The sequence below is a fragment of the Lotus japonicus genome, chromosome 6 (assembly GCF_012489685.1).
Source record: "Lotus japonicus ecotype B-129 chromosome 6, LjGifu_v1.2".
Classification (NCBI taxonomy): Eukaryota; Viridiplantae; Streptophyta; class Magnoliopsida; order Fabales; family Fabaceae; genus Lotus; species Lotus japonicus.
In genome coordinates, this window is record NC_080046.1 from 60,673,343 (window position 1) to 60,700,619 (window position 27,277).

Sequence of the window (27,277 nt, forward strand, 5' to 3'; positions counted from 1 at the left end):
AGATTAAGAGAGGGAGAAAGAGAGATCGTGGTCGGGATATGTGACAGTTGTCACAATAAAAGTTGTAGGTTGCGACTCACGATGAAAGTATCACAGTGTTAGGGTGAGGAGAACCGTAGATTATTTAACATAATATTCTTATACTTTGATTGTGCTCCTACTTTTAATTACTCTATGATTTTCCAATTTTTAAGTTAGATATGTTTGAATTGTAAGATTAATTTTTGTGGCATTGAACTAGGCTAGCTAGTTGTTAATTAATGATTAAAATGTGATTAAGATATTTAAAAAGGTTAATGATGAGGGAACTTGGAGAGAGCCTCAAACCCAAAAAAGCTTGATGCCATGTGATTAAGATAGAAAATGGAAATGAAGCTTTTGAGAAGAAAATCATGTGTAATAATAGAGGTGAAAGTCAACACCCACAAAATCAATAGTCGGTTCCAATTTTCCATTGTACCATAATTATAAGTATGGTATATCTATGATCTGACATGCTTGCAAATTATTGTGTGGAAAATTATTGTGTAATTCGATTCTCTCAATTATTTAAATTTAATTTGCGTTTAGGTTTTATTTTGGTTACAAAAATAAAATAAGTTTGTGTGTTGTGTTTAGGTTGATGCAAATATAGAGGACTTTCAATTTAATTTATAAATAGAATTTTGTTTTGTGGTGCATGATAAAGTTTATTTGTACCGTGACAAATGAATAATCATGCAAACACACCATACTTTTGGGCAAAATACTCCGTTAATTTGCATGTGCAAGTCTAGAACAAATATACAAAGGGAATAAAAAGTTTTGATTTAAATAAGTTTTTGTCCATATTATAATATACACAATTTTCATTTTTTCGTTCTTGTGAAAAAAATTGTTTTTCATATCTTAAAATTCTATTTTTTCGGTTTTAGTACTTGCTATTAATTATTTTTTAGTAAACTGGACGGAACTAGACATGTATAAATATGTTTGACCTACTTAAAAATGTTAAGGCTTAAGTCTAACCTATTTTCTTGCTATAATTTTTTTCTCTTCAAATCTAGCCTAAATTGCCTAACATGATATGATAATCTGATAGTCTGTTTAAAAACATATTTCATATAAAGATTTTTACATATCTAAGCAACTTAAACTTATTTGTAAACATATTAATAAAAATGCATTAACGGGTTAAGTTCTTTTGAAATACCTCTTGTTTTTTAAGTACCCATTGTAGTTTACTTCAATATAATTCATATACCTTATAAAAAAACCAACCAAACAAAATCATTTATTCCTTATACCATTGACTAGAAGAGTTGACTAATAATTTTGTCATAATTGAATTAAATTATTTAATCATTTATTACTTATTTTGTACTGATTGGAAAACTAATTATCTTACGCAATAGTGGGTATGTGTCACCCTTTCTAGTTCCCACTGCATTCATTCATAATTTTCAAGTGGCGGCCTGAAGGCGGTGGTCATGACGTTTTTGTTAAGGTCAGCGCTACAATACCATGAATGAGGTAGGGTATGGATACCTCCAATAAATTTCTATTATATACATATTAATATATATATATATATATATATATTAAGTTTCTTTCTTTAATGTCTAGAATAATTATTGATAAGGGTTTGGTTTGATTTGATTTTCATTAAATTATGTTTGATAATGAAATGAAAAAAGCACTTTTAATTTAATTCAAAGAAACTTTAGATGCATACCAAGTGTATGTGTAGTTTAAACAACATACATTTTCTAATGAAATAATCATATTTGACATTGACAATGGAAGATCTCCTTAAATTAGAACAAGTGAACAACCATACACCAACTAATATATGAACTTAGTGGTACCAAGTGCATGTTTAGTATGTGATGTGCGTTTGACATACACACTTCACATCTTGTGTTAATAAACACATAAAATTTGTGACCAAATTCAAAATATTTTCAAACTATCAGAATTTTTTAAAAATACACAGCTGATCGTAGTCGTTTGTATATGTCGGATGAGTGTTGTCAATCATGTATATTCAACAACCATTAAGAATTCCATTCACCGTTTTGGACCAGAATTACATATAAATATTCCATAGAGTACCATCGTTTAGTAAAACTAGTCTGACTGCTGATGTAAAGTATTCTCATCCTAATAATTCCAACGAAATTTGACTGATCTATGCCATTTTTTTCAGTCCTTGATGACAGCTTTTTTTATATTATATTTGCACGTACATTACATCACTTTAAACATTTCTAGGACACAGTACCTAATCCTCTTAATTAATTCAGAATTTCAAATCTCCCTGAGCAGCATGTGCACCCCCACAGATATCCACCATTATCTGTGGTGTTATTGGTGAACAGAGCCACGTATAAAGCTGCATCAATATCATCATCAAGTGATTACACACACATACATACACATACCAAATAATCTTCACAAATTATCTTTATATTAATTTGTATGGCACATGCTTCCTCCTCCATTATCTATACCCTCTGTAATGGACCCCAATACCATCCCTTAAAATCCATGCCATCCCTTTCACTTTTCGTTTATTCATTCATTCTTCATCTCCCTTTCTTTAATACTTCGTAGGGTCACTATCCCTCCAACACACAGAAGCTTCTCCTTCTCTTTCTAGTTTCTCCCACTTACTCACCCACCCAACCCACTTCTACAAAACGCAATAAAATCCATTCACCACTTCCATTAATTTCTCTCTTTTCTCTCAACTATCAATTTCCATGGAAGACCCTCAAACTCGAAGAATCAGCACAGACTGTAATTCACCTGAGTTCGAATTCTGGATGCTCAGGAACCCTTCATTCCCACAACCCAACCTCCTCTCCGCCGATGAACTCTTCGTCGACGGTGTCCTCCTTCCTCTCCACCTCCTCCCTGCACCGACTAACAAACCCGACCCGACCCATGAAGGAGAATCGCATGATCCTCACCCACATGTTCATGACCCGGATCCGGAACCTGAGTCGTCGTCACCGGCTATAACTGAACCTGCTTCCTCCACGCTCTCCACGTCAAAGCGGTGGAAAGACATTTTCAGAAAGACTGAGAAGAAAAACACTGAAAGCAACAACAACAGCAACCCAGAAGAGAAAGAGAAGGAGAAGAGGAAGAAGAAAGAGAGAAAAAGTGGAAGCGGTGGTGCAAGTTCAGCGGCGGAGTTGAACATAAACATCTGGCCATTTTCACGGAGCAGGTCGGCGGGGAATACAGGCACCCGGCCCAAGTTGTTCGCCGGAGCTCCGGTGGCCAGGAAGGTAAACAGCGCGCCGTGCTCCCGGAGCAACTCTGCCGGCGAGTCAAAGTCCAGGAAGTGGCCCAGTAGTCCGGGTCGGCCCGGTATCCAAGTGGGTCGGAGCAGCCCGGTATGGCAGGTTCGCCGTGGAGGAACTGGAGGCTCCTCCAAGAACTCAGAGCCCAACGCCGAGAAAGTGTCAAAGAGAGAAACTCCGGCGCCTCGCCGGAGCAAGTTAGCCCCGAAAGCGAAGGTTTTGAGTCTGAATGTCCCGATGTGTATAGGCTATAGACACCACTTGAGCTGCAGAAGCGACGAGAATAGTGCCGTCGGTGTGAGTAGCGCCACCTCTGACGGTGGCGCTAGTGGCCGTCATAATAGCGGTGGTGAGTGTAGTAATGATGGGGGCGGTGGGGTTAATCTTTTTAACCTGCGCAACCTCTTCACCAAAAAAAGCATAGTAACATCTCACTAGTGTTTTTTTTTTAACCGTGCTTATGTAATTATTTACCACTAGTTTTTAACCTTTTTGGGTTTTTTTGATTTGTTTTGATCTTCTTATACTGAGAAAGCTATAATATTAATAATTAATAATAATGATGATATAACTGGAAAAGTATCTCATTCTGACATACAGATTAGGAGCTATAACTAGGTTAATGTCATCATAGCTGGTTTGAATGTTGTCTTTCATGATGTGCCAGTATTCCTCGTGTAATCTGAAATGCTTTATCAGAATGTATTTACATTAAATTAAATTATTTGAGTTTGTTTTGGACTTTCTCATAACTTGCTTTCTGCAACTGGGCTTTTTCACTGTTCATTCTTTCTTTGCCATTTTTATATAAGTTTTATGTCATTGGAACAGAAGCACATCACAGAAGGTTAGCTATTGGATATTGGGAGCGGAAAGGGGAGAAAGTGTTATCTGTTAATTTAAAAGGCCTCGTGGTTAATCAACTTTTTTCATAATCAACCAATTTATTGATTTGCTTGTAACCTTTAATTGGATTGCAAGGAAAGGGATGTGTTTGTTTAGATTTTTTTTTTTACTTTTAGGGCATAGTTATTGATTGTTCAGATAAATGAATGCTCTTTTACAGAGGCTACTTCAGCTTATTTGCTGTCATATACTCATATGGTTAGGAATAAATTGAATTTTTTTTGAACTCAGGTATAAATTGAATTTGAAGTGCCATTTAAGTGCTTTTGACATTGTTCCTGAAGCAGAACTTAGTAACTAGTCCAAATAGGGTGATGTTTTTGCCAAAATGCATTCAAATCAAAAGCACAAGGAACACTTAACCCGAATAATGTGGTAAGGCTTTTGAAAACATCAGTCACATGAGGCATGATGATCCATAAGCTACAACTAGTTGATTTTTTGGTACATTACAACTAGTAGCTTCGGTCTAAACAGTAAACACTTAGAAATAGTGTCTCTCAAAAAATTCCAAGCACCCTCTAGATCCATTATGACAAAAATCAGTTGTCCAATTTGAAAATCATTATACAATTAGTTTCAGAATTTATATACTTTTCAATTGTTACTTTCATCCCTATTGTTTGTACTCTAAACTACTTGTGCCTGATCATATTTTATTAACATTGCTTGGTCTTCACTTCAAGCACTCAAGCAGCGATCCTGTCTTGAAGCAGTGATCCTTATTCATGTGCCGAAAGTGAATTTTTGATAAATACTATCCGTTTTCCCAACGTTTTGGATAGAGGAAAATCGCACAATATTTTTTCCATACTGTAGCATTTGACCTGCATTTAAGGATTATGTTCCCCTAACTTTAACAACTGAATTATATGAGCGTGACATATTAAACTTTTTTTTTTTTGTTGAAAGAAAGAGTGACATATTAAACTTTACTGTCGAGCTATCTACACATGAATTACAATTTTGGGGAAGCTGGAAGCGCAATTCTCTGAAAAGTAGTCACTTTTGGGCTTCTATTGGTGGATGGAATGGGCCATCAAACCATGGTGTGGCCTATGTATGGTCCATTTTTTTAGGAGGAAAAAACAGTTGGTTTATTTTTTAATAAAAATAAAATAAATGATGGGGAAGGTTATCAAAGATATCTTGTGTCGTTTGGATTGTGCTAATATTGTAGAGGTGTTCCATAAGAACGTTGAAGTGGTTACGCTCGTGATATCGTCACCAGGATTAGATTATTGCTTGATTAAGATTTGGAATGTTCGAATTGAGTTGGTTCCAAAGGATATAAATATTGTTGGCGACTTCTTGGACCTTGGTTAGGGAAGCTTCGTGTGATGACTTTACTTATCGAGTTTGGAGGATTACCCAGACTAGCATTGATGGTTCGCTATGTTTTAAGTTTTTTTTTATTGAAACCCACTATAAGGGGTCAAATCCCCCTCATGCACATTTACACAATTTTTTCCTTATGTACCGTAGGGAGACCCAAGTTCTTGACTACCTTTAAATGAGTTTTAGAACCTTTTAGACCATGATCATAGTGAGGCTATAGCCTCTAGTACTCTTAGTGTTTTGTAATTTCTTTCTAGACATTTGATCACTCCATCTCACAAAATAGTACTCCCTCCCTAGCGAGTGCTTCCACCATGGTTGTCAATGTTGACGACAACTGGGTTTCGATGCAACAAACGATGGGGTGTGCTGTTGTAATTCGTGATGCGAGTGGTACATGGGTCTATGGCGTAAGCACGAGCTTTGGTCACGACAGTGCATACCTTGCAGAGGTCCTGGCACTTGAGTTGGGGTTCCATCAGGCTTAGGATCTTGGTTATCGGGAGGTAGTTTATTTTTCGGATTGCTCAAACGTTGTGGACATGTTCCGCTCCAAGGTTGATGTTAACAACTATTGGGCAAAGGAAACAATCCTGCGAATAAGGCGCATGCTCACTTGGAGCTGGACAATCAAGATTGATCTTATTCTCAGGGATAGGAATACTGCAACAAACTACATGGCGAAGCAAGCTTCGCATGAGAGGTCCCCTAGGCGTGTTTGGCATTCTCCACCCCCGCTATCATCCGCCGTGTTCCTTTTAGTGTTCCTCTCGTAACCAAAATAGAATTAAAGCTTATACTATTTTTATGTAGTTATAATAATAATGATTTAAAGAATAATATTAAATTTATTTTTTAATCATTTTAATTTTTTATAATATTAATATCAGATTTTACTGTGAGTAACACCAGTCCAAGAGGGGAGTTGGGTTTGGGGCCCCCCCTATGGGGCTCCGCGCCCCACTTAAAGTGGGGAAATTACGGAAAAACCCCCTTTACAAGAATACGGAATATTAAATTTCGTATTAAATACGGAATATAAAGTTCCGTATTATATTACTATGTAATCGACAGGGGTTTTTTCAAAACCCATTTCAGCGCTCCAAACCATTCCCAACCCTTGCTCTGCAATCTTCGAGACCGACGCTCTCCTTGCTTCAATCATCATCTGGACAGGGTACCATCGTCTCCATCATCAACCCCATTCTCCCCATTCATTGCATTGAACCTAGAGGTAAGTAAGTTTGGATTTCAACTTGAAATCACCATTTAACTTGAAATTATGGAATCTTTCAACCCTAGGATAGTCGATTTATGCTTAAGTAGATGTTAGGTTGGCTGAAATTGTATAAATTGGTCTTTGGGGCGAGTTCCAATCATGCAATGTCGTTAATGGAGTTCTGGTTCGATACGGAACATAATATTCCGTATTCAATATGAAACTTAATGTTCCGTATTGGATATGAAACTTAATGTTCCGTATTGGATATGAAACTTAATGTTCCGTATTGGATATGAAACTTAATGTTCCGTATTTGGTGTCTGTTTAGAGTTATAAACTTAATTTATAAAATGTTTTTATAAAACTTAATATAATTAGCTTAGTTTATTTATAAAACCTAATCTAATTAGCTTAGTTAATTTATAAAATGTTTTTAATTTAGTTATAAACATCGTGAATTATTTAGTGATTTTATTTAGAGATTTAATTGAGAAATTTAGTAATTGAGCGAGTATAATTTATTCAGTGAATTTATTTAGAAAATGTTTGCTCTGAATATATAGTGAGAATGAAGAACAGAAAGAGGTCTCGAGCTAGTGAGGATGCGGGGCCTACAGAGGATAGACACCGGCTATTACATGCTTCTAGCCGGCGCGGCGATCATGCTGCGACCTCTCACGCGGTTGAGGCTTCAGCTCCAGCTCCAGTTGATTCTATGCAGTCGCCCATGGTAGAGGCTTCAGCTCCAGCTCCAGTTGAGCCTACTGATCGAGTTCCTACTCCGCCGTCTCCCATGGTTGAGGTACCTCGCCATGAGTCACCAGGCGAGGAGTCATCAGGCGAGTCGTCATCCGGCGATGAGTCATCCGACGAGGAGTCATCCGGCGAGGAGGGGTCATATGACGAGGATAGTATTCCTCCTCCTGATGTTGATGCTGATGTCGTGCCAGAGGCACAGGGTGGCGAGGAGGACCTGATCCAGAGGTTGCCGCCGTTTCCGGGGGGGCCTGTTGATCTGTCGCTTCTCACGCATTATGCTGATCACAAGGCTCCCTGGACGTGGCATGCACTCCTACGCACAGACGAGCGGTATGTGGACCGTCGACACTTGAGGGTGGCCACAGCTGGGGGGAAGGTTTGGAACCTTGCTTGTGATGGTGATTCAGACAGTCACAGGAGGGTTCGAGAGTTGATTGAGCAGACGGGTCTTCATCAGCTACCCTGGTGCAGCTACTCGGAGACAGATGCAGGCCTCATTTTGGCCCTTGTGGAGCGATGGCATGAGGAGACTAGTAGCTTCCACATGCCGTTTGGGGAGATGACCATCACCCTGGACGACGTGTCGGCTCTTCTCCATCTCCCAATGGGGTCGAGGTTCTATACGCCTGGGAGGGGGGAGAGGGACGAGTGTGCAGCGCTATGTGCTGAGTTGATGGGAGGATCTGTTGCTCGTTATCATGCTGAGTTTGATAAGAACAGGAGCCAGACTATTCGCTTTGGGGTCTTGCAGACCCTGTATGATGCTGCGTTGGAGGGTATGTCTTAATTATTACTTGATTAAATAGTATCTATTATTATTGTATTGTTATTAACTGTTAACTGAATTCATTTCATTGTAGAGCACCGATATGAGGACGCTGCACGGATTTGGCTGGTGAACCAGCTAGGCGCGACGCTCTTTGCTAGCAAGAGCGGTGGATACCACACGACCGTCTACTGGATAGGTATGTTGCAGGATCTCGGTCGAGTGTCCGAGTACGCGTGGGGCGCAATTGCGCTCGCTACGTTGTACGACCAGCTTGATCGAGCGTCCAGGAGGGGGACGGCCCAGATGGGAGGTTTCAGCTCACTCTTGCTAGGATGGGCCTACGAGTACCTTTCTGATCGCGTCATTATCCGGAGGGCGGATCCGGAGTACTCACAGGACCAGCCTAGGGCGCGGCGGTGGGTTATGTCCCGGGTCGGGCATGCAGGCCTCGATGAGAGGCGAGTCATGCTCGATGAGCTGACGGTGGATGACATTATATGGACCCCATTTGAGGACCATCGGGCTCATCGACCACGGGATCAGAGGGCCATGTATTCTGGCTACATCCGGACGCCATTTGGCCGTGTTGTTCGACGACATCTACCAGAGAGGGTTCTGCGCCAGTTTGGCTACATCCAGGATGTCCCTCGACACCCCTCCGAGATCCAGACGACTGGGTCCCTTGCTGAGACCGCAGATGCTGCCTATGCTGATTTTGTGCCGCACCTGCGCCCTCAGGGGATCCCTGTTACTCATTCGGGAGAGGCTGTGGAGGAGTACATGAGGTGGTATGGCGGTGTGTCCCATCGGTTCATCATCCCTGATGATAGGAGGGAGGAGTTCAGTGCTGTGGTAAGTTTGAATTTTATTTTTCATGCAATTGTGATTTTTTGTTCATGATATTTTATTTGTACACTCACATTTATGTACATTATTTTTGCAGACGGTTGTGCGTCGGGTCGTGGACTTGTTGGAGCAGTCACTGGAGGTGCCAGATGCTCTTGCAGTTGGCACGCATGCCCGATCCCTCACTGAGAGGGCGCTGGATCTTATTAGATCCAGCGCATTCATCGGTACCCAGGGAGTAGCCTTTGCTGCTGTCCGAGGAGCTGGAGCTGCAGGAGGCAGAGGTCGTGGAGGTAGAGCGCGTGGAGGCAGAGCCCGTGGAGGCAGAGCCCGTGGAGAGGGTGCACCTGCAGAGGGCGCTCGTGGAGGCAGAGCTCGTGGACCTAGAGGTCGGAGGGGTGGCGGTAGGGGTGGCGGTAGGGGTCGGGGCGAGTGACTGTATATTTGTATATATTTTTTTGTGTACTTTTATATTATGACATGTGACGACATTGTATGGACTCTTTTTATATTAACCACGCTTTCTATTTCCACCTATTATGTTTAGACTCTTATAATGAAAAATAACCTGTATAACTACACCGTGAATAATGAAAGGCAAGATAAGTAACATAAGGCCCATCAATATACCAATGACCATCAAATTACTATTATTAAAAGCAGCAATGAACAACATAAGGGCAAGGCCCATCAGATTAATATTACAGAGCGTTTACAAATGAATATTACACAAAGTGTGGCGTCAGTCTGTGGTGATGTCTACATAGCTTTGGTGACTAAGAGGAACACCAAAAGTAACAAACCAAGCTTCTAATTCTGATGTGAACCTGTGTAAACGTGTAACATATGGGACGCACCAGCTTACTGATATAGGATCAACATACCGTTCCCACTGGAGAGCAATTGGCGGCATAGAATGTCCAGGAGTTAGATGGAGCTACATTATAGAGAATAACAATAAAATTAGATAACTTACAAATACAACAAATTAATTCACAAACTGGATATTAGTGTACGCAATAAAAAAATACCTGTACAAAGTGATTTATCACATGACCAACAGCTATAACACGATGTACAGGAGGTGGACCTTCTCCTCTTAGTGGAAGGTATGACCAACAACCCTGAGAAGAGATGGATATGAAAACCACTTGGAACCTGGTTGCTACAAGGTATCCCATCTCTGGCAGTTGCATCCATTTATCCTCGGTAGCCGGATGACCAGGAGGAAGAGTGAGTCGAGAATGTAAGGCATTAACCACATGTCTGGACCACATTTCATCATACAATCCTCTGTGTCGTTCAAGTTCGTCTATCAACGCTTCCCTAACACATGGCCAACCTTCCTCACCTGATGGTAGTCCCAGTAATTCAGCAATGGCTCTATAGCCACAGTTACCATCGTCCTCAACATTATGAACTGTGTGTATATATGGGTGGAAAAAGGATGGAAAATGACCCATGAAATAGCTTGTATCAGACTTCTTCACACGCTTCTTCTTCTTTGGTGGTTGCGAAGCCTTCTTTGCCTCTTTGATCTCCCTATCAACATGCTCAAAACCTGAAGGATCACGAGTCAAGGATCCTATTGCTTTAACCTTGGGTGGTTTTCTTTCGTTCGCCTTAAGAGTGCGCTTGGACCTTATCTGAACCTCAGGAGTACAAAGTGAACTGCTTTCAGGACAATAGATAGCTTGAAGCTTCCTCCTTACCATACTCTGCCCTCCAGTATCCAAAGAACTGAAATAATGTGTCAATGCCTCAACTTCTGGTTGCATATCTCCATGGTTCATGCCACAAATATGGTTGCTGATAGTATCTGCAACAGGTTCAGGTACATGCTCCCAACTCAGTCTCTTCCAGAATGGATGAATTGACTCATATGGAATTCTTTCATAACCTGCAAGTTCACAAAAGTGTCACTTTCAATAACAAATAGAATTAATTGACAAGAGAGTGGTTGACCGGTGACCTGCAAGTTCACAACCGCAAGGTAGTCCATGAGTCTCTCTCAACAAGCAATCGCATCCGCCGTAGGACTTCATTCTTATATGTTCATCGTCGATGAGCTGCAGGCATTTGTTTGACACAAATCCTCTAATATTTGTGTAAAATGGGAACATGAAAATGTGATCAATTCTGTGAATACTGCGCTCAAACGATGCTAATATTTCAGTATGTCGATTACATGTCAAACTATGCGACGCATCCCAAGAAGTGGCTAGGTCACCCTTGCAATCCCGCAACATCTTCTTCAAACTGGCATGTGCACCCTCAGCCCTGCAAACAACAAACAGATATCTTATTAACTCTCCAATGTAAACAATCTATCAAATGAAAAACATATAACAAGGCATAAATTAAGCTCATATAATTTTTGTACCTGTTACTTGTTGTTGTTCCAAAGTGCATCACATGATTTGTCCATGCCTTGGCAAATTTTTCCTTGTGGACCAACCATGTAGTAGAACAATAGGAGGTAAAGTTGCTGTATTTGTCCTTGCACATATTAAACAATTGCATCCATTGAACTTCAAATTCTTCAACTGTTGCAGCATCCACCACCTCTCCCCACTTCCCCATAACCAATTCAGCAAAATCATCTGTACCAACATAGAGTTTGCACTTTGCCAAAACACACTTGTTGATGTGCCACAAGCATAATAAATGGCTGGTGTTGGGAAGGCTTTGCTTAGCAGCACTCAATAAGGCAAGATCCCTGTCAGTAACAATCACCTTAGGCAACATGGCTTGATCAGCTAATAGAGACTTCATACACTCCAGTGCCCAAACGTAGTCATCTGTGCCCTCATTAACAATGTAGCAAAAGGCTATGGAGTATGTCTTATCTGTGGAAGTCAGTCCAACAATCTCAAGCAATGGAATTTTATATTTGTTTGTCTTGTATGTGCAATCCATAATCACTACATATGGAAATGTGTTGAACAGTTTGATAGCATTTGGATGAGCCCAAAATACATCCCTAATGACTTCCGATCCAGGCTCATGTCTTTCAAAGTGGACGTACTTGTCACCGTCCAACTTCTTCAACAAGTGTTGCATTTCTGTCAATGACCCGCGGAGGGATTTTCTTAACCTCTTGCAAGCACCATAAATCTGAGATATGGTAGTCAAGTTTAAAGGATTGTTTTCCTTCAAAGTCAACAGCATCTTTCTCGGTGGAACCCAACTCTTTGACATTTTTTCCACTTGCTCCTTCTCTTCGGAATTTAGACGACCAACAAAATTGTGGCCAAGTAGTGACCTAGCTGGTTCATGGTTGTGTGTACCTTCCATCACCTTTAGCCGCCAATCTCTATCTATGCCATTTTTCATAGGTCGTCCTTTTAGTCTAAAAGGACATTCTGTCTTTTGTGTTCTCGTTCCTTCAACAAGGTCAGGGTCTCTGTAGGGAACATACTTACCATGCTTCTCGCACCCCAACATGACATAAGCTTTTCTGCTTCCATTCCCACCGCTATCTGACTTTGTGATCAACACAACATATCCATTTTCAATCGCAATTCCATGAACCCAATTGATAAGATCATCACGGGTAGGGAAAATCTGTTCAATGATGCATACCCAACACACAAACAAGGCATAAACAAGGGTGATCAAGACATAATAAGAATTGATATATTACACTTTCAAAACAATGCAAAAATCTGTTCAAAGAATACCTGATCAGTTGTAAATAAATGCGAGACATCTATACTTATACACGGGGGTACAAATGCTGGTGGTGGCACCTCTTCAGGTTGAGCATTGTTCAATCCAACTTCAATCAATTGGGATTCATGAAATAAAAATGATTCTGTCATCCCTGGAAGAGAATACGGAACTTTATTATCCATATTGCATACGGAACTTTATAATTCGTATTTAATACGGAAATTTATAATTCGTATTGAATACGGTATATTAATTTTCGTATAGACTCCGAAACTTTATATTCCGTATTTTAACACATCTCAGAATTCAGAAAATCATCATTCTAACTACTTAATCTACTTAATCTAACTACTTAATCTAACAACTTCAACTACTTAAACTAACAACATACAACAAACAACTAACAACACTTACCTCAAATGCTATCTTTTTGCATCCAATGGTGGAGAGCTTGCCAATGAAGGAGTTGGTGGTGGTGGTAGGAAGAATGGAAGTGAGGATGAAAGTGAGGTAGGAGAGGGTGAGAGAGAGGGTGGTCTGGAGGCATTGAGGGGGTTAAGGGGGCTGGTGAGGGGTTGGTGACGGAGGAGTAATGGTGGAGGGGTTGGTGGAGGGAGGAGTAATGGTGGAAAAGGTGATGACTGTCAGAGTTATAATACGGAATTTTAACTTCCGTATTCTATTTTATAGAATACGGAAGTTTAAGTTCCGTAGGGCATTTATGAGTTAAAAAAAAAGAGGTGGGGCGCGGAGCCCCATAGGGGGGGCCCCAAACCCAACTCCCGTCCAAGAGGCAAGCGAGGGAAGTTGGAGAAAGGAAAAACCAAACCCATTGTTAGGCGGTGCCGCGGTGTCACGGCGGATTCTGACCGTCTTCCTGATGGAGCGGCTAGCTAGGTCGGCGCGAGCGTGGCGTTTGCGCCTCCGTTCATTTACTTCTCCTCGAACCCTAACTTCTCACCGCCTTCACCCTTCTCTCTATCACAGTACCTTCTTCTTTCACCTGCTTCGCTTTCTCTCACTTTCCTCTTTCTTCCCGCGAATTTTCCTTACCAACGATTTTGTTCATTTTCTGCAGAATCTGCACCTGCTTGGTCCGCTTCCTCCGACGTTTCGAGTCACAGAGTGTTGCGCGATGGTGCCGAACCGTATTCGTTGCTTCCAGCTGCGTTGGCTGGCATTTTCGGAATCGGATTGGTGGAAACTGCATATGCGGATAATGCTAACGAGGACGTGCAAGAAACTGCAAGAAAAGAACGTCATCGAATTGACGAGTTGCTCAGAAGTAGGGGAATTCGTAGTGGCTCTTATCCTGGCTTCACTGTTGCTGTTAAAGGCCAAAAGGTTACTCCATTTTTCATTTGCCTAATTCTTCTTCTTCATGTATTAGGTTTTATCTCCATGTGTGTCATAGTTCAAATTTAATATCACCTACAGCATGTTCCTGAATTCTGATTGATTATGAAATTGCAATTACAGGTGAGTATTAAGGTTCTAATCCCCCCTGGTTGTGAAGTTGCACAACTTATTGCAAATCTTACTTCACATCTTGGACTCAAAGCTCAAGGCAATGTCGGGGGTTCGGATATGGTATTGCGTGCTTGGGACAGGTACTTCATTCTCAATTTCTGTGATTTAGGGAGTGTTAGTGTGCCAGCATATGCCTTATGATACATAGAGTTTTGTTATTTCCAATAGGAATGTACTCAACTTGTTAGTTAAAATCCACAATGTTTCTTGTGACCTATCAGCAGCAATATCGCGTGGCAACTTACCCTTACTCATCCATCAAAGCAAAAAAAAGTTGAAGAGAATGATCCGGCTTCGGTAGATATAAATGCTCAAGAGAGTGATCTATGTGTGCTTATATTTCATTCTCTTATTGGTCCAGATAAAGCTGTAAGCCTTTAATTTCGGCATTTTTCTTGATTTGATCTTCACATTATTGTGCTTTTGTGCATTGGAAGAAAGTGGGCATCACTCATTGGTAATTTGTCTCCTTTTTGCCAATGTTGTAGGAAATTGAATTTCTTAAAGAAGGGAACTTGAGTGCTGAAGAGCTTGATGCTTTCATCTCTGTTTTACAATTAGCTGGTACCAAGTTGGGACAAAGAAACACTCTGGAAAGAAAGCCGAGGGAAGAGTCTGAATCGGCGCCATCTGCAGATAAATCTGTTTCGAGTCTTGAGGCCATGGGAGTAAGAATTTATGGACTCAATGAGCCCATAGGCATGTCAACTGGTGAGAATGAGATATCATGGGACAACATTGCTGGGTATGAGCAACAAAAAAGGTATGTAAGTCTGAAAATTCAGTATGTTCTGACTAGCTGAATGTTCTATTCCATTTGGAAAGGAAATTGTTCTTGTTCTTACGAAGATTTCCCATTTTGGTTTTGATACCTGAGTTGCAAGTGGACCAAAGTAAAATAGACACGTATCTCATCATTTATTGATCACTTGTGGAAATTGTATAGCTTGATTTGTCGTAGGCTGTTGTTGTCTGTCATATTTCAAGCAAACCTTGTTAGGTCACAACATAATTTTTTTGTTGACTGGGGCACTGTTGGTGCCCTGTCTGTAATGAGATACTAGTACTTTAACAGAGAAAATTTCCAGTTGTTCTCAACAAATTTGTTTATATATATATATATATAGATATATATATATATATATATATATATATATATGCTTAGTGTGCTCTCTATATCTAGAGAATTGCTCCACTTTTTTTTTTCTTTTCCTTTCTGTATTGTGTTCACTCATAACACCTTTGTATTATCCGTTGTGTTGTGTGCTCTTCTATGGATTTCATTTATTAATATGCACGGAATTGCTTTGATTGACTTAATCTTTAATTGCTCATGTTGTAGAATTATAGAAGATACCATACTATTGGCTTTGCACAGTCCTGAAGTATATGATGATATTGCTCGAGGGACTCGCCATAAGTTCGAATCGAACAGACCACGAGCTGTGCTGTTTGAAGGCCCACCAGGTTTATTATAGCTTCATTTATATGTTTTCCAGATAAATAGTGTTTTGAAGCATTTTCAGGGCATGCTTAGTTAGGAAAAAATATTCATTTTGTATTTTAATTTAACTTGACTATATTATATAAAACTGAACTTTTCATAAAAATATCTATTTTATTTATGTACATTTTTGCACATGAAGTGTACCTATTATTTCTTGTAGTGGATTACGGACATAGGGTAGAAGACTGACACTTCTTCATGAAAATGCATCTATTGAACTGTTTTTCTGCTAAAATGTAGAATCTCCATTTAGTGAGAAGAAAGTTGCTGTGATGATAGAACAATATTTAGCTTTTCATTCTTCAAGTTGTACATGATGTTTGAACAGCTCATTTTTATGGTTTCAGGTACAGGGAAAACTTCCTGTGCTCGTGTTATTGCTAATCAAGCGGTATGCTGCTTTTATGTTTTTTACGGCTGTACCCAGCTTAAATGTTGCATGCTTTGTGAATATCGTGCCCTGTTTTTAACTGAGGAAGAGAAAAAATAAATTAAATGTATCCTTGAGACATTTATTCAAGGGACTTATTCATGATTTGAAGGCTGAAGTTGTTTGGCACACTAGATAAGCTCCTAGTTCATGAATGTGTTTGTTGCTTAGCTGTCACTTATCTACCAGGAAGTACGGTTTTTCTGTTTCTTGTCGTAAAACTGGATCATGTATTTTACTCTTGGCTACACATAAATGTTTTCTATTTCTGCCATACTTCCTTCTTTTGTGGGGTGGGGAACACACACTTGAGCTGAAGTTCACAAGCACATAAAGTACCACTCGATTGTCATGTAAACAGTGACTATCACCTTGCTAGTTTGAATAATAATGCTTATTATTTTTTTTGGTTCAATGTGGCGTTCCTAGTATGCCTTCTGTAAAGTAGAAATTATGTGAGGTAAATTATGTAAAATTTAGCATGTCATGCTTGACGACTGTCTCTAGCATGTGGGGCGAATTATGTAGAATATTGTATTTTGCGCTTCAGCTTAGTGAACTCAAATCAACACATGACTTTACTTCGCAGGGTGTTCCTTTGCTATATGTGCCACTTGAGGTAGTAATGTCTGAATTCTACGGTAAAAGTGAACGCCTTCTAGGAAAAGTGTTTTCGCTGGCAAATGATCTTCCTAATGGTGCTATTATATTTCTGGATGAGGTAATGAAACAGAAAATGTTGACGAGGAGTTTTCATGGGCCTCTTTTGATTTCCCATTTATTTTTAAAATATTGTTTGTGTTCTTTATGGAATACAGATTGATTCTTTTGCTGCTGCTCGTGATAGTGAAATGCATGAAGCTACACGTAGAATATTGTCAGTATTGTTGCGACAGGTTAATCTTGTTGCTTACTGCTTTTTGATTCACAGCGTGGCATGTTTATATAATATTCTATGTTTTTAGCTATTAAGATTATATTAGAGTTTCAAGAGCTTTATTTTATAGTGGGAGCTGATAGAGTTGTTTCAGCTTGTTAGTTCCTAATAAATCATAAGTACTCTTCCAGATTATTTACTTGTTTGTATTAGCTTAATATGTGATGATTTTGTTTTTTATAGGGCTCAGAAATGTTGATTGATTTAGAATCCAACTCCATTTAGTTGGATAAATTTTTATTGATGTTGTTTGGATTAATTTATGATAGTATTTAATATATCATTCACATAATTTCTTAATAAAATAATAAGCTTGATAAGTTATAAGAAGTATTTAATAAATCCTTGTTATATAAGCCATGTCAACAGCTCATCTAAACTATATTGAAGCTGCTTAATGTTTAATGTTTTATGAAATTTGTCAGTTGACTAACGAATGGAACAAATCTCGCAGATAGATGGCTTTGAGCAGGATAAGAAAGTGGTTGTTATTGCTGCCACAAATAGAAAGGAAGACCTTGATCCAGCATTAATCAGGTGAACTTTATACATGCCTTAAAGCTTGCGAAGTCTATGCAGTCAATATTGCAGGAATATTATCCTAACTGTTACTTCTTTCTTATTGTAGTCGGTTTGATACTATGATTGCTTTTGGCTTACCTGATCATCAAAATCGTCAAGAAATAGCATCCAAATTTGCAAAGCACCTGTCCAAAGGCGAACTTAATGATCTTGCAAGCATTACGGAAGAGTAAGTTGGTCTAACTTTTTAGTTCACCTCCAGAGTTGTGATAGAACTGGATCTGATATACTAAATAGAAATTGAATTTTTGTTGAAGACATCCTAGATCTCTAACTCTATAATAATGAAATACGTGTACTGAAATGAAAACAGAAACTGGTATGAAGTTTAAAAATAAAGAAAAAGATGATCTTCCACGGATGTGCTCTAGAGACCTGGACTCTGCCTCTAGGCAAATTCTTTCACAAAACACTTGCCTACTGCTCCTCCTACCCCCTATTTATTCCCTTAATTGTCTGCTAGTATCCTGTAGAAGATGAGGCAAATGTATAGACTTATTTACATTCTCATTTTGACTCTAGCAACCATCGCACACTCTTAATCTTAATATTGAATATTACTAACCAGACCTAGGCCCTTTTTCCTAACCTCAACATGCTACAAATAAGGTACAGCCATGTCTAAATTATTCTTTCGTTTAGTTCGTGTTGAACGTTTCTTCACTTTCTTATTTGTTTCAGTATGTCTGGAAGAGATATTAGAGATGTTTGTCTGCAAGCAGAACGATCCTGGGCTTCAAAGGTTGGTTTTTTTAATGTTTTTTTTCTTCTTTTCATTACCTGTCTGTTATATTATTCTGGCATCCTAGGTTATTATTTATTCATGGTTGGACCAGATTATTCGAGGGCAAATATCTAAAGATGGCGAACAAGCGAAGCTTCCTCCTCTGGAAGAATATATAGCGTGTGCCACGAATCGACGGGAGTCACTGCTTAGTGCTGCTGCAGATAGGAAGCCCCAAAGCTCTTCCCGCCAGAGGATATGAATTATGAAGTGATTGAATCTCTGACACCTTGTTGATAGTGCTCAAGTTTACATATATCTTTTTTCCTTTTACTAAATCTTCCGTGTAACAAAATAAAACGTAGAATCCATTCATTAAACCTTTTCTTTTGTAAAATAAAGTTTTTAAGATAGAAATTTTAGCTCAATTTTTCTTTCTTGACTCGTTATAAATTTATACATCAAATATTCAGTTGTAACGTTAGTTAGATATATTGATATTTATTTCAAAGGTTTTGATTGATTGCTGAATACCTTACTGAATAGGTTCTGCTTCAACATTGTAGGTCCATATTTAAAGTATCGTAATTCTGAATTTGTGATTGAGGCTCCTCTTCCTGTTGGTGGAAATCTCGTCTGCAATACCACTTAAGCAGAGAGGAATAGGATGACTGTGCGACAAGGAGGCAAGGTAGTCAAGTAGTTCAAAAGTGGGTGAAGTGATCCTCTTCTCTTTGCTCATCACCTTCGTTATAGAAAAGCTGCATGAGGAGTGTGACATTCTGCTCTTGTAGTGGCTGCCAGTGAGATAAATGTTTTTCAATGCGTTGAGTAGCACTAAGGGCGTGTGCCCTACTGCTTGGAGTTGCTCGGATCTTGCTTGGCCCAAACTAAACAATCTATGTTATGTTTGAGCTAGGTAGGATCCGAGCAACTCTAAGCAGTAGGGCACACACTCTTAGTGCTACTCAACCCAACATCAAGCTTCCCATAGGATCAATGCTATCCATGAACTTAGCATACCGTAAGACCTTCCCAACATCTCACTCAGACCTTCCCAACATGGCAACATCCCACTTAGCTTTGCTGGAACACAATTTCATTTTGTATCCTCCAAATACTACATAAAACAATATTGAAAAAGAAAGGCCAGTGTGGGATCCTTTGCGGTTCCACCACCTGTAAGGCTTAGCAAACCCAATCATAAAGATACTGTAGTGAAGAACCTATCCAGCTAGAATTTGGTCAATTTTGGCAGCCGTAAACATTTTGTGGCAGTCCAAAACCGTCACAAATGTCCACTGGAGAAAACTTGAGAGGATTTCACTGGAGAGGATCCCAGCCCCCAAATGAGGGATTCTACAATTGTGCAAAAGATGCAAAACATCTAGGGACAAGATCAAATCGTACACAGATTTAGTCAAATAAATACGTGAAGGTGAAGGAGCCAACATGACATCGACTATTGCCATCGACATAATTGGCTACAAACCAAAATTTTAAATCATTGCTCATCACACACATAACTTATAGTATAAACAAACTCAACTAAAATCCATAGTAATATATTCATGAATTTAATTTATACGAATTGACAGTATAAAAAGTTTTACACGTGCATAAAATTAATGAATTATAATTGGATAATTGTATAAAATATTTTTAACTATTGGTGCATAATAACTAAACTCTTCATTAAATATAATTCACTTCAATATTTTCTCTAGCATGGATAATCCCTTTCAGAAAAGAATGGATCATCGATATATTTACTAAATTTTATTTCTCCGTAAATATCTCTGAATAAAACAAAAATTAATAAGTAAAAACCAGTCCAAACCATATCACGTGAAATCAAATTTAATTTTTTTTTTGAAAGAAATCAAATTTAAATTTAAGAATCAATCTATCTAATTTAACAGTATTATTATTGATAAGAGGTTTGAAAACGACGTAGTATTTGATTAAATTGTCTTCTCTGTCTCTCTCTCTTATTTCTCTGTCTCTCTCAGTTTTGTGAAACCAAATCAATGGCGTCACGCGACACGAAGAAGCCATCAAAGCCCTCGACCAGTCGAGCAGGCGGAATCCGCACGCTCTCCGACCTCAACCGCCCCTCCGCCGATTCCGACAGCGACTCCGATGGCCCTCAGGAGTATTACACCGGCGGCGAGAAGAGGTTCTCTTCTCACTCAACTTTCTGAAATCATCTTCATGTTTTGTTGATTCTATTGTATTAGGTAGTCGCTGTTGCTTCTATTCATGTAGTGATGCTTCAGTTGTTTGAACTTCGTATACCTTTCATGTTAAGAGGTATTGGTATTGGTATTGGTAATGGTAGGTAGGGTAATTCTGAGGGAATCAAACCAAATTTAATATACAAATTAGAAGAAAAGTAAAATCCCCAATAATTTAGTTTTTGATCGAGCTCAATGGCGTAGTATGATCCATGTAGCGAACCTCGCTTAGTGAGATAAGGCTTTTGTTGTTGTTCTTAGGAAGTAGCTTAGTTCCTTAAGATCTGTTTGTTGAGGTTGTTTTTGGAAATCAGAGGTACAGATTTTGCAGACAAGCTTCATTTTGTCTTCTTATGTTTGGGTATCGAATATCCATGTTGTTCTATTTAGCTTGTTATGATTGTGGATTCTGATTGCTTTGATGTGTCTTGTTTGTTGATTCTTTCCCTCAGTTGCTCTTGTGTTCACTTGATTGATGGCCCTTTACTTTTGTACATACTGGCTACTGCATTGATATTACAAAAGACATTCCTCAAATAGAGGCTAGTGTTACATTTCAGGTTATTCATCAGTTTTGGGCATTTGAAAACTTATTTAACGTGATAAAATCATGCTTAGATGTCAGGCTTTTGAAAACCCATTTAGATCCAACTCAATTTTTTAAAAATGGTAGGGGGAAAATCTCAAAGCAATGTGTTTTTTTTTATTTCTTGATTTCCCTGTGTTCAAAATTCAAACAAATCTTTTTGCTCTAGCTAGACAACTAAAAGGGTAATACTAGAAGCTAAATTTGTAATCCACTTCACTCAGGTAATTTCATCATTAGTTTCAAACAAAGGAATAGGGCTCCTCTCCATTCCCTAATTAAAAGTATCAAGCAATAGTGTCGCACCTTTTTCATGCAATCCATTTCCAAACCATTCCACTTCATCCCCTTCAAAATTTACAAGCATAGACTTATGCTTAACTTATATCCTTCACTTTTCTAGAACCTCAAGCACCTATTACTGAAAAAGTCACTTTCGCTACCTTGATTGAAAGTATTTGAATCTTGTTTATTTAAAGTTGGCTTCTAAAGGTGTATATACACATGTTGATTAAACAAGGTTAGCACACCCGCAATCATGGTTTCTAAACTTCCAAGTTTAATGTCCCTACACAGTTTACTGGTCTCACTAATTTTACAGAAGATTTACAAATGGACACATCTATTTTCTGTTGTTTTTGTGTTTTGGTACTCCTCTTTTGGTTTTTTGACAATTGTACATTATATATTTTCCAGTGGAATGCTTGTCCAGGACCCTACTAAAGGAAATGATGTCGATGCAATTTTCAATCAAGCTAGGCAACTCGGAGCTGTAGAAAGGCACCTTGATCAGCTTCAGGAACCTCCAAGGTCAACTAGCTTTACTGGAACTGGCAGGGTACTCTCAGGGGAAACTGTGCAATCAACTTCGCAGCAACCTGAGTCTGTTGTTCATAACATTGTTTTTTGGAGTAACGGTTTCACCGTAAATGATGGACCTTTGAGGAGATTGGACGATCCTGAAAACGCCTCATTTTTAGAGGTAGCTGTTTTTAAGATTCTGATTCTGTTAATGGATTGGAGGGTGAAAAGTATTGAAAGTAATGAGGTTGCGTACATGAATACTCGAATAGGAAAATCCAGAGTTATGGAAGATCGAGTATTTTGCGCTAATTATTCAGTAATGAAGTATCTCAACAAAATTTATCTAATAAATTCACTTTTTTATTTAGAAACCTCAGCATATTTGGTTAGTGTTTTGTAAGTTGCTTTCACAATATCTTGACGAGGCTATGTAAGAATGTCCCAGAAATGTATATAGGCTGGCTACCATTACCTTCTTGGTTAACATCGATGTTTTCACTGTGTTTAATATTTGCCATTTTTGAATGCAGAGCATAAAAAAATCTGAATGCCCCAAAGAGCTTGAACCTGCAGATAGGAGAACATCTGTAAATGTTAATCTCATAAGAAGGAACGAGAACTATCCTGTGAGTTATCTGTTTGAGTTATTTGGTTTGTCTCTATCCCATTTACTGTGAAGTCAGATGAATCTGAACTTAGTTGGCTTTGTCTACTAGTATTGGAGCTTTAAACTTTTGCATTTTGAAATGCAATCCAGGTCCATTGTCGTGCAAAATTACTATATCTGAAATCACATCACTATGTGAGAAATATAAGTGCATTTTTTGTTACACTTGCAGGAACCCAAAAAGAGCCATGTTCCGTTTAAGGGAGTGGGAAGAACTCTAGGAAGCAGCTCTGCTTCAACGGCACCTGAGCCAACTGTTGCCTCAGCACCTTCCAACTCAGCTCCTTCCCTTTCTTCTGGCTTGGCGGTTGATCAGTCATTGCCATCAACCTCAATACAACTCAGGTTAGCTGATGGAACGCGCTTGGTATCGCATTTTAATTATCACCACACGATCAGCGACATCCGAGCCTTCATTGATGCATCCAGACCTGGGGGTCAGCAGAATTATCAACTTCAGATGATGGGCTTCCCCCCAAAGGTTCTAACTGATGAAAATCAGACTATAGAACAAGCAGGACTGGCAAATTCAGTTGTCATGCAGAAATTTTAGACATTGCTGCTTCATGGCCATTTCTCATTACTGGCTATAAATGCTGCATAAAAATTATCTGGTGTTATTGAGGTGAGCTACTGTTATTAACAAAAACAAATAGGAATCCGCATGTGTTGAGGGTATATTTATTTGCTTTATGTCGATCAAGCTTTGTCAAGTACTGTATTATTTGCTTTATTATGATCAGTTTATAATGGCTCAGTTTTGGACCTAATTCTGTGTTACGATTTTGTAGAGTCTTTGTACTAGTTGAGCCTAATAACTTAATTTGGTAATATATTGAACACTATGAAATGTGTTGGAAAAAGAACTTTGAAATGTAGGATAACCCTTACCTGTGGTTATATATCTTCTTAATAACCAAAATCTGTGGCTATTGGGCTTGCAATTTTTTATGATTACAATGTCAGCCCACTGAAATCTTGGTTCATTGCCATTGGTAACTCTATGTGAAATAGTACTATGTTATTCCTTCACGGAATAGTCCAATTCCATTCGCAGTGGCATGACATGACATGAGCTAGACAAGAGGGGCAAAAAAACTTTAAAACATCAAACAAACATGTTGCAGAAAATCAACAAATGCTACTCCAATTAAGTGGATGCAATTATGAAAAGCCAACAATAAATTCACTTATTGCGAGTCCAATAATGTAAATCAAATCCTCAATGTTTCCTTATTCAAATTGGACACAGATTAGCATTTCAATTGGAACAAAACTAGAGTTTTTTACCCGCCCGTTGCACGAGAAATTTGTCTATTTTATTTGAAACATCAATCAATATTTTAAATTATACAAAAATTAAGATACTAAGAATGTAAGAACAATCATAATAAAGATTAAGATATTTAAAGAGCATAAATTCAGACACTCAATTCTGATGCTTTGTAAGCATATACTGAATTAACTAATATAAAGTAGCCAAAAAGATAAATTATCATTAAGACTTATTTTGGCTTCCAGATGTTGCATAGAAATTATATCAAAACTTATTTCTCTATGCTCGTAACCCTCGTATGAACTTTTTATTCTTTAAACATAAATAAATATAAATTATATATGTACTAATGATTTCTAATCTCCGCACAAAAATTTTTATCGTCAAATTGAGAGTTGCCCAAAAATAAAAACATGATATTGTGTTGTATAGTATAGAAAATATATCAAAACTTATTTCTCTATTAAATTTTTCATGCTTGTTCCCCTTGTATTAACTTTTAATTCTTTAAACATAAACAAATATAAATTATATCTGTACTAATATTTTCTAATCTCCGTACAAATATTTTTATCATCAAATTATCAAACAGTTAATTATATTTACATCTAAAGTTGGTTTTAAAAACTAAAAAAAATACTGAAATGATATTAAAATTAACTTTTATGTTAGTTTTAACATGGAATTATTGGTATGCGAATATATTAATAGTTCTCTAGTCGTCGTACGCACATAATTTTAAATGTTACACTGAGATTAGTTTATGGAGCATAAGCCATAAATTACATACATGGAAGTGAAGAGAGATTTTCCATGACATAATTCACTTTCAAGCAGTGGCGGAGGCATAGGGGTGACTTGTCCATGCTTAGTCACCCGTGAATTTTAGGAATGTCTCAAGAAAAAAAAATTGAAGCAGTGTGAGACTTGATAAGGAGAGGAGGGAGGGGAAGGTTGAAATTAGAAATAAGTATTAGGGTTTTGTTACATATGGGCCTTTTTTATTAGACGTGAAAGCTACTGGGCTGCACTTTTTTTGACATTAGAGTTGCACCTCTTTCCAACATAGTAATAAAAAATATAAAAGAATAGTTTTAACTTATACGAAGCATTTGATAGCATTATTTTGTGTTAATTTTTAAACAATCCTCTAAAACTATTTGAAATCAATTTGAATCTGTGATATTTAAGGTAAATATAAATTTAACTTCTCAGTTAAAATTTGGTAATTATTTAATATCAATTTTTGTAATCTACTATATAATTTTTTTAAATGATATATTTAATTTATAGCGGCTATACCGGTCAGACCACAATTCAACTACGATTTATCTAATGAACGGTGAACCAATTCCCCCACCGATTTGATCAACAATCCAATTTTAATAACCTTGTTAGTCGGTCTGATTATATGAGATTAAATTTGTGGTTCTTGTGTTTTGCTTGTAAAAAAAAGTTATAAAAATTGCGCACATCAACTGTTTGTAAAATGTCCCCTTTAAGTTTTGGCCTTCAACAAATGAGTTTTTTCTTAGGTTGGGCTGCTACTTCATTCTTGTTTTGTTTATGTTTTTTTTTTGCACATTCTTTAGTTGATAAAAATTGAAAATTTCTTAGAAATTATGTTCTTCTATATCTTAGTCCCCCCTTTCTGAAACTCATGTCTCCCACCCCTGATTTCAAGTCAAATAATATACACCATTAAGCTACCATTTAATAGTTAGATTGTCCTAATATTATGATGCATCACCGACTAATAAACTTGGAAGAAAAGAGTAAAGTTATTCTGACACAAAAACACAGTTCACTGAACATTTGTCTTTTAATAAAAAAACATGGATTAAATATAAAATATGATACAAAACCTTCTATATTCTACAACTAAAAGAAACTACTCACTACAAATACCATAACAACTTTTCTTTGGACTTTGAGATAGGATCAATCCCCCATTCTTCCAAAACTTTCTTTCACCAGAAAAATAAAGTTTGCAAACCAAAGATCCAACCCAAGGACAATGATGATGATAGCATTTAAAAATTATCGCAATACTTGACCAGACTCAACTTCTTTAATGCAAATGAACCACAATTGAGGATACATGCTCATAGAATGAAGCATAATTATCTCATAACAATGAAGAAAAACCTGATACACAAATGAAAATAAAAACTTATAAGAAAATAAGCATAAACAATGACAGCTAAGTTCAACCTGTCAATGAAATTGAAATCTAGTGAAGAAAGGATTTGAATTTCATCATTTAAGCGTTCTCATCTTATCTCGGCTAGCAAATTAACTCAAAAGAGAAGGAACATCAATTAATTAGCATTCATGCATCATAACCAACTTGAAAAGAAATATAATGAATGATTAAACATAAAAGAGATCTTTGATACCAAATATCTGAGTTGAAGCCATAGGGAAAATCAGCAAGCAGCTCCGAGCACATGTAACTTGGGGTCTCCACAATCTAGCATGAATCTCACCAATGAAGTAATCACAATCTAGAGGGGGAAAAGCTTATAAAACATTCTCACATCGAACCTGAATCAGAAACTCACCACTCACGCGAACTTAGATTCTTCTCTCTTTCTTGTCAATTATTGGGTTCTTATAGTTTCTTCTCGTTAGGCATATCTTCCTCCTACTTAGAAAAGAACAAAGAAATAAAATGAAAATAGAAAATAAGAACCCAAATAAATATTGATAATCCAAAGCAAGAAGAGAAAGAATAAAGAACTGAATACCTTGAAACGCGAGATGGAGATTTGACTCATACAGGAAGACACCGCAAGCTCCTTCTTTTCGAAAAAAAAACCCAGGGCAGAAGATGAATTAGTTTCAATTGTAAAATTCAGATAAGGGACATTAGAACAAATATATCAAAAGAGGATGGGGAAAATAATCTAATTACTCAACAACATACTTACACAATTATCATATTACACAATTATCAGCACCACACATGAAGCAAGTTGCATACTCGAGTGATCTTCCTAATTTTTCCTCCATGTCAACAGGTTCGGTTTCAAGATTTGTTATGAAAATAAATTTTAGGTGAAGAAAAAGTAAATTAAGATAAAATCAAGAATATAAACAACCTAAATCCTAATCAAATCTAAAAGTAAAAAATGTATTTTTTTATGAGAATTAATCTGAGAATAACATTTGGAATTTTTTTAATGA

The 27,277-nt window shown here is 37.8% G+C and overlaps 6 protein-coding genes across 8 annotated transcripts; 4 read left to right on the forward strand and 2 right to left on the reverse strand.

Moving 5' to 3' along the window:
* The first annotated feature begins 2,476 nt into the window (after positions 1–2,476).
* LOC130724485 (uncharacterized) lies at positions 2,477–3,872 on the forward strand. Its single transcript, XM_057575716.1, has one exon. It carries the CDS (start codon positions 2,745–2,747, stop codon positions 3,729–3,731), a length of 987 nt encoding a protein of 328 aa, XP_057431699.1. The 5' UTR covers positions 2,477–2,744; the 3' UTR covers positions 3,732–3,872.
* Positions 3,873–6,578: 2,706 nt separating this feature from the next.
* On the forward strand, positions 6,579–9,668 carry LOC130724340 (protein MAIN-LIKE 1-like). Its single transcript, XM_057575542.1, has 4 exons — positions 6,579–6,771; positions 7,323–8,294; positions 8,379–9,139; positions 9,231–9,668. The coding sequence occupies exons 2-4, from the start codon at positions 7,328–7,330 to the stop codon at positions 9,567–9,569; spliced, it is 2,067 nt and encodes a 688-aa protein (XP_057431525.1). The 5' UTR covers positions 6,579–6,771; positions 7,323–7,327; the 3' UTR covers positions 9,570–9,668.
* A 90-nt stretch (positions 9,669–9,758) lies between these two features.
* Positions 9,759–11,042, reverse strand: LOC130724343 (uncharacterized). The gene is made up of 2 exons (XM_057575548.1): positions 10,165–11,042; positions 9,759–10,070 (listed from the first exon to the last, which is right to left on the reverse strand). The coding sequence occupies exons 1-2, from the start codon at positions 10,924–10,926 to the stop codon at positions 9,876–9,878; spliced, it is 957 nt and encodes a 318-aa protein (XP_057431531.1). The 5' UTR covers positions 10,927–11,042; the 3' UTR covers positions 9,759–9,875.
* Positions 11,043–11,051: 9 nt separating this feature from the next.
* On the reverse strand, positions 11,052–13,502 carry LOC130724342 (protein FAR-RED IMPAIRED RESPONSE 1-like). Its single transcript, XM_057575547.1, has 4 exons — positions 13,223–13,502; positions 12,817–12,959; positions 11,517–12,700; positions 11,052–11,413 (listed from the first exon to the last, which is right to left on the reverse strand). The coding sequence occupies exons 2-4, from the start codon at positions 12,955–12,957 to the stop codon at positions 11,059–11,061; spliced, it is 1,680 nt and encodes a 559-aa protein (XP_057431530.1). The 5' UTR covers positions 12,958–12,959; positions 13,223–13,502; the 3' UTR covers positions 11,052–11,058.
* A 73-nt stretch (positions 13,503–13,575) lies between these two features.
* On the forward strand, positions 13,576–19,397 carry LOC130724341 (cell division control protein 48). Of its 3 annotated transcripts, XM_057575545.1 has the most exons (14): positions 13,576–13,794; positions 13,887–14,152; positions 14,288–14,418; positions 14,560–14,707; positions 14,827–15,101; positions 15,681–15,805; positions 16,193–16,236; positions 16,865–16,996; positions 17,094–17,171; positions 17,667–17,749; positions 17,841–17,963; positions 18,476–18,536; positions 18,631–18,788; positions 19,085–19,397. In XM_057575545.1, the coding sequence occupies exons 1-13, from the start codon at positions 13,689–13,691 to the stop codon at positions 18,778–18,780; spliced, it is 1,722 nt and encodes a 573-aa protein (XP_057431528.1). In that variant the 5' UTR covers positions 13,576–13,688; the 3' UTR covers positions 18,781–18,788; positions 19,085–19,397. The 3 variants fall into 3 exon arrangements, with proteins under 3 accessions (XP_057431528.1, XP_057431526.1, XP_057431529.1); XM_057575543.1 differs by lacking the exon at positions 19,085–19,397 and having other exon boundaries at positions 18,631–18,956; XM_057575546.1 differs by lacking the exon at positions 19,085–19,397 and having other exon boundaries at positions 14,563–14,707; positions 18,631–18,956.
* A 1,081-nt stretch (positions 19,398–20,478) lies between these two features.
* Positions 20,479–23,582, forward strand: LOC130724344 (plant UBX domain-containing protein 4). Its single transcript, XM_057575549.1, has 4 exons — positions 20,479–20,697; positions 22,038–22,323; positions 22,676–22,771; positions 22,985–23,582. The coding sequence occupies exons 1-4, from the start codon at positions 20,549–20,551 to the stop codon at positions 23,363–23,365; spliced, it is 912 nt and encodes a 303-aa protein (XP_057431532.1). The 5' UTR covers positions 20,479–20,548; the 3' UTR covers positions 23,366–23,582.
* Positions 23,583–27,277: the final 3,695 nt, after the last annotated feature.

Excerpts from the sequence above, each read along its gene's own strand:
- LOC130724343 (XM_057575548.1), bottom strand. The coding sequence starts at position 10,926 with ATGAACCATGGAGATATGCAACCAGAAGTTGAGGCATTGACACATTAT. Across the intron at positions 10,071-10,164 it reads TGATAAATCACTTTGTACAG|CTCCATCTAACTCCTGGACA; the intron begins GTATTTTTTTAT and ends TCTATAATGTAG.
- LOC130724342 (XM_057575547.1), bottom strand. The coding sequence starts at position 12,957 with ATGACAGAATCATTTTTATTTCATGAATCCCAATTGATTGAAGTTGGA. Across the intron at positions 12,701-12,816 it reads ATTTATTTACAACTGATCAG|ATTTTCCCTACCCGTGATGA; the intron begins GTATTCTTTGAA and ends ATCATTGAACAG. Across the intron at positions 11,414-11,516 it reads GGAACAACAACAAGTAACAG|GGCTGAGGGTGCACATGCCA; the intron begins GTACAAAAATTA and ends TGTTGTTTGCAG.
- LOC130724340 (XM_057575542.1), top strand. The coding sequence starts at position 7,328 with ATGAAGAACAGAAAGAGGTCTCGAGCTAGTGAGGATGCGGGGCCTACA. Across the intron at positions 8,295-8,378 it reads GTATGATGCTGCGTTGGAGG|AGCACCGATATGAGGACGCT; the intron begins GTATGTCTTAAT and ends ATTTCATTGTAG. Across the intron at positions 9,140-9,230 it reads GGGAGGAGTTCAGTGCTGTG|ACGGTTGTGCGTCGGGTCGT; the intron begins GTAAGTTTGAAT and ends TTATTTTTGCAG.
- LOC130724341 (XM_057575545.1), top strand. The coding sequence starts at position 13,689 with ATGGAGCGGCTAGCTAGGTCGGCGCGAGCGTGGCGTTTGCGCCTCCGT. Across the intron at positions 15,102-15,680 it reads GGGTATGAGCAACAAAAAAG|AATTATAGAAGATACCATAC; the intron begins GTATGTAAGTCT and ends CTCATGTTGTAG. Across the intron at positions 15,806-16,192 it reads GCTGTTTGAAGGCCCACCAG|GTACAGGGAAAACTTCCTGT; the intron begins GTTTATTATAGC and ends TTATGGTTTCAG.
- LOC130724485 (XM_057575716.1), top strand. The coding sequence starts at position 2,745 with ATGGAAGACCCTCAAACTCGAAGAATCAGCACAGACTGTAATTCACCT.
- LOC130724344 (XM_057575549.1), top strand. The coding sequence starts at position 20,549 with ATGGCGTCACGCGACACGAAGAAGCCATCAAAGCCCTCGACCAGTCGA. Across the intron at positions 20,698-22,037 it reads TACACCGGCGGCGAGAAGAG|TGGAATGCTTGTCCAGGACC; the intron begins GTTCTCTTCTCA and ends TATATTTTCCAG. Across the intron at positions 22,772-22,984 it reads GAAGGAACGAGAACTATCCT|GAACCCAAAAAGAGCCATGT; the intron begins GTGAGTTATCTG and ends TTACACTTGCAG.